General features: G+C 31.8%; 1 protein-coding gene across 1 annotated transcript; it reads right to left on the bottom strand.

Moving 5' to 3' along the window:
* Positions 1–4,973: 4,973 nt before the first annotated feature.
* On the bottom strand, positions 4,974–5,780 carry LOC9327254 (J domain-containing protein required for chloroplast accumulation response 1). The gene is made up of 5 exons (XM_021010477.1): positions 5,718–5,780; positions 5,541–5,574; positions 5,349–5,449; positions 5,106–5,279; positions 4,974–5,012 (listed from the first exon to the last, which is right to left on the bottom strand). The coding sequence occupies exons 1-5, from the start codon at positions 5,778–5,780 to the stop codon at positions 4,974–4,976; spliced, it is 411 nt and encodes a 136-aa protein (XP_020866136.1).
* Positions 5,781–6,000: the final 220 nt, after the last annotated feature.

Raw genomic sequence — 6,000 nt, 5'->3', positions numbered from 1 at the left:
CTTGGTATCTGGTGGACCTAATTTGGTCAGAGTTCCTTATATATTAGTGTTATCTTCTATTAAAAGAAGGATAATTTAGTCATTTGGTACATAAAAAGGGTTATTTTTTAAAAATAGACAGCCAAAGAGGGCATTTTTGAAAAGGGGTATTGAAAAAAAGGCATTTTTGTGAGTCTCCCATAAAAATATGTAGTATATTGTTTCACTTTAAATTTTATTTTCTTATCTAAAATTTTACATATAGAATTACATAAATTTATTTTTATTCTACCATATATTTGAAATGGACTTCCATTCTAAATCTCATTAACACAATTAAAGATTTGAAGTATGATCATTTGTAAATTTTATCTATTAAGTGGAAGTATATTATTACCACTAATAATATTTTTAGGAAGACTCACAAAAATGCCCCTTTTTCAATACCCCTTTTCAAAAATGCCCCTCCCTAATAGCTTCTCTGAAATTGACCATTTTACCTTTAATGAGGCTTTGACCTAAAAGACAAAATTGGGGAACGACGAACCAAAAATCTCGGCGACTCTCATCACCTTCACCGCCGACGAACAAAAAGTCAATCTTAGATCTGTCGATATCTTCATCTTAGATCCGTCGAGTTCAATCGAGTTCAATCGAGTTCAATCGACGAGGATCAATCGAGTCTGTAATCAAAAATCTGTGACTCATCCCAATCTGCATCAATTAGGTTCGAATCGCCTCTGAAATCTGAACCGTTTAGATCCAAAAGTTCATCGAATTCGTCTTCAAATCTGAATTGATTAATTAAGAGCTTCGATTCTGTGTTTATCTATTTTCTCGAATTTGTCTTGCTTGAAAATTATAATTCGTGTTACCTTTAAAAACTTTCTAAAACCATTGTAAAAATTTCTTTTTCATCTTCTCACTGTATTTATGTTCTTCCGTAACTATTGTACACTATTAGTGAAATAATTTTGATTTACCATGTTTTTTGTGAAGATTGTAAACCTTTAAAAAATATTGTAAAACCATGAAGAACTTTATAAATACCTTGTGAACTATCATAAAGATACATATGTTTAACATTATAATACATTGTCTTTTTTATCAGGTCGTAATGATTGAGTTGAATTGCATATGTGGTGTTTGGAAGTTGAAAAATAACAATTGTTGGGATTTTAAATTTGATGTTGAAAGAGGAGGGTCTCTTACTTTTATTAATGAGGATACGTGTTTCACTAATTTGTGTGCTGTTGTTATAGAAGATTTTGGAATTGATGTGGGTATTAATATAGTGAAACTCATTTATTCATTACCCTCTACAAAAGACATGCCTCCTATGTATATTAAAAATGATAGGCAAGTGCAAGCATTTATGAAAAAGCTTGCGGAATTAAGAGGCGCTATTCAGCTATGTGTAACTGTTGAGAAGGTATTTTACCAACATTCAATTTTGTAAACTGGTTTAACAAATTTGTAAACAGTTTTAATAATCTTTACAGGGGAAAACAAGCACTAATCCAATGATGGGGACAAGCAACATCTCAATTAGTAGTAATAGCAATACAGATCCTTATTCTACATATCAAGTCATGAATGAGGTAAAACAGTAAAGAAACCTTGTAAATTAGTAAACAAATCATTAAAATAGCTTGTAAATAAGTTAACAAAGATTCAAAATAACTTGTAAATTTGCAAAAATTATATTACAGGTACAAATGTATTCTGCACCAGCTAATGTAACTAATGTTCTGGCTCCTACATATCATGTCATGAATGAGGTATTTAAAAGTCCTTGTAAAACATTTCAATTCTTTGTAAATCAGTAAACAAAACTTTTAAAAAACTTTGTAAAACCCTTTTAAAAACCTTGCTCCTATAACTATTGTTTCAGCTCCTGCATGTCATGTCATGAATGAGGTATTTTCAATTCCCTTACAAATTCTTTGAAAATCAGTAAAAAAATCTTTTTAAAATACCTTGTAAAACCTTTTTAAAAACCCTTTTTAGTTCACCTTTTAAGATAACTTGTAAATCCTTTTAAAATACCTTGTAAAACAATTTAAATCCAAAACTTAAAGATTTTTTTTTGCTTTTGCAGATGAGATTTGACTCAACCATCCCGGAGAGGGTTAGAACTGAAACGGAATCCTTCTCTAATATATCTGAAGGTCCAGCTCCTGTAGGTGGTTCTACTTTTTCTGCATCTTCAAATACTTTGTATTGTGGAAAGTTGTTCAAGGACAAAAAGGAAACGGGAAGGCGGATGCAGTTATTTTTAATGGAGAATAACTTCGAGTTCCGGACTAAGAAATCAGACTCAACACGGTATATTCTTCGTTGCATTGATGAAAAATGTAGTTGGAGGTTACGTGCAACTAGGGTTAAGGCATCAGATAGTTTTATTATTAAAAAGTATGTTAGTGAGCACTGTTGTGATTCTTCGCTAAGGAAGGTTAATCATCGCCAAGCAACTTCTAGGACATTAGGAGAAATGGTAAGTAATCATTTTCGTGGAGAGAAGCTTGCGCTTAAACCTAAACAACTGATAGAAAAATTCAGACACGACAATGGGATTGGAGTTTCTTATTCAAAAGCGTGGAGAGCTAAAGATCATGCAATCGATGTTGCTAGGGGTACACCTGATGATGGTTATGAGTTCTTGCCAATGTGGATGTACATGGTAAATGAGAAGAATCCTGGTTCTGCAACCTTCATTGAGGTCGATCCTGACAATAAATTTAAGTACGTATTTCTTGCTTTTGGTCCGTCAATTAGAGGGTTTAAGTTGATGAGAAAAGTGATTTGTATTGACGGTGCTCATTTGAAATCAAATTTTAAAGGGACTTTGCTTGGTGCCTCAGCACAAGATGGTGACTTTCATTTGTATCCTATTGCATTTGGCGTAGTTGATTCAGAAAATGATGCTTCGTGGGACTGGTTTATGAAGTGTTTGAAGAAAATTATCCCGGATGAACCTGATATAGTTTTTGTGTCAGATCGTGCATCATCAATTGCCAATGCTCTTATTGTTAATTATCCACTTGCTCATCATGGGATCTGCATTTTTCATTTGGAGAAAAACCTTGAGACTGGGTTTAAGTCATCCTCTACGCTTATTCCAGTTATGAAAGATGCAGCTTATGCTTACACAAGGTTTGATTTTGAACATTTGTTCTATGAACTGTCTCTTGCTGACAACAAGATGGCACAGTATCTGTGGGATTTGGATGTAAAAAAATGGTCACGTGCTTGTGCATCTGGCAATCGCTACAACATTATGACATCAAACTTAGCTGAGTCTTTGAATTCTCTGTTGAAAGAAAGCCGTGAGTATCCAATTGTCTGTTTGTTTGATACAATTAGGTCTACTCTTACCAGATGGTTCAATGAACGACATGAGAAGGGTACTCGTAATAGGCACTCAGTTACTGTGAATGTGATGAAGCAAGTAAAGACACTGTATGATTCTACTGCACGATGGCTTGAAGTGTCACAAGTGAATCAACACGTGTTTGAAGTGAAAGGAGGTACGTTGGTTCATGTTGTGAATTTGGAAACAAGAGACTGCACGTGCTGTGTGTTCAATATCACGAAAATCCCGTGTGCTCATGCAATAGTGGCTGCAAAAATATTAACGAATATGATTATGTTGATACCTTATACTCCAACAAAAGGTATGTCATATTCTAACTTTACAGGTATGTTACTATATAAAACAAGTTATAAAACTGTATTTTAAATTTTTTTATAACCATTAAAAAACCTTGTAAATCAATTTCTTATCAATTTCTTATCAAAACCATTAAAAAACCTTGTAAAATATTTTGAAAACATTGTGAAACCCTTATCATGTCTTGTAAAAACTTGTTCAACCTCTAAAAACCTTGTTAGACCTAAAAACACCTTGTGATTGTCTTGCAAACCTTTAAAAACTCTTACAATTTTTTAAAAAATTACATCTTTGTTTGACAGGTGGACGCTAGCATATTCAGAGAGTATATATCCCGTTGGTGATAGGACACAATGGGAGGTTCCAGCCGATGTTGCTGCTTTTGTTTGTCGACCACCATCTTCTCGTGTTCCTAGTGGCAGACCTAAGAAAAAGAGAATACCTAGTGGATGGGAGCATGGAAAATCTGCAACAAATTACAAATGTCGTCGGTGTGGTCAAAATGGACACAACAAAAGTAGTTGTGTGGCTCCAATATAGTTTTATTTTATTTTATTACATAACATATTAAGTATTTTGTGACTTTTTTAAAAAATATTATTAAAAACTTTCATAACTTGGTTATAAAACCTTTTTTACGTTTATTCTTGGAGAAAGGTGTTACTAGGTTTTCAAAAAGTTGTTACACTTGTAAGATCTATATAAAATCTTTTTAAAACCCTTGTAAAACCCTTTAAAACACTTTAAAAAACCTTGTAAAACCTTATAAAACTCTTGTAAAAACCTTTTAACCTACAAAAAGCCTTGTAAAACACTTTAAAAACACTTTTTAACCTCTTTTAAAACCATTATAAAATCCTTGTAAAAACGTATTAACCTATAAAAACCCTTGTAAAACCCTTATAAAACCCTTTAAAAAACTTTAAAAACCATTGTAAAAACCTTAAAACCTCCTTATAGAAATAACATCATAAATCTTTTAAAGCCTTGTAAAACCCTTATAAAACACTTGTATTAACCTATAAAAACTCTTGTAAAAACCTTTTAACCTACAAAAACTCTTGTAAAACCCTTTAAAACACTTTAAAACCTCTTGTAAAACCCTTATAAAAATCTTGTAAAAACGTATTAACCTATAAAAACCCTTGTAAAACCCTTTATAACACTTTGAAACAAGCTAGATATAAATTGCAATAGTTAACAATATTCTTCATCTAATAAACTGTTCCATAAACATATTCGTTATCACTGTTTTACAAAATAACATACTGGTTTAAAAGATACCTACAATAAGAAAGGAACTTATGTTAACTACATTCTTTCACACTTTCTTTTTCTTGATGTAGGTATCCCATTCTTGCTGCAAAATAAGTTTATAAAAAAACAAATAAGAAACGATTCAACATAAAAAAATTGTTTTCGCATTTATTTTGAAAAACTGTTTTAAACTAACCTTTATTACGCTGAAAAGTCTTGTTGCCAGATACTTCTGTTCGGTGCTAGCTCCATGTTGTTTGTCTGGATGTAAAGTAAGCAGTGCTTTACGTTTTGCTAAATCTATCTCATTGTCATTGTTTAGCAAATCGAAGTGATGAACAGTCTCCCATGAACTATTGGACCAAATAATCTGTAATGTATAATATATTTCGTTACTTTTTGTAGTTATGAGAAAAATAACAAATTATTATAAGATTACCTGGTGAAGTGATGACATCATAAAAATGAAGTTCTTGTTTTTAGCCCAGAGTATGACCCTATTATCAATTTCCTTCTGTTCTATTTCACTTAGTTTTCGATCTTGGACAGTAAATGACACCATGAAAATATTAGATGTTCCATTTTATTATTAAAAAAACATCATTTTTAACAAAAAAAAATAATGGTGTACCTGAATGTTCCTTCTTTAGCCGAGCTTCTTCTTCCTAGAGAAATAAATTAGCAAAATACAGAAGTCCATGAAAACGTCTTATTATAATCATTTAAATACGTACTAAAACCTTGTAAAAAACGTTGTAAAACTTATAAAAATAATTTTGTAAATTATTATGATTTAACTAATGCATACCTTATCATTCACTTTCGATTGTTGTGAATCACTCTCTTGTGACGGCTCCTCTGTGTGTCCCATCTTGTTATGTTGTGCCTCTTCTGTTTGAGCAACCTATAAATAAGTTGTAGAAACATTTGTCATCCTATAAATAAGTTGTAGAATCCTTTAAAAAATGTTGTAAACATTGCAAAAAACTTTTTTATAAATCTTATTCATTAATGCATATATACCTTATCATTCACATTCGGTCGTTGTGAATCACTTTCTTGAGTTCCCTGTGGAGCCCCATCCATGTTTC

The sequence above is a fragment of the Arabidopsis lyrata genome (assembly GCF_000004255.2).
Source record: "Arabidopsis lyrata subsp. lyrata unplaced genomic scaffold ARALYscaffold_1, whole genome shotgun sequence".
NCBI lineage: Eukaryota > Viridiplantae > Streptophyta > Magnoliopsida > Brassicales > Brassicaceae > Arabidopsis > Arabidopsis lyrata.
This window is presented reverse-complemented; position numbering and strand designations above follow the sequence as displayed.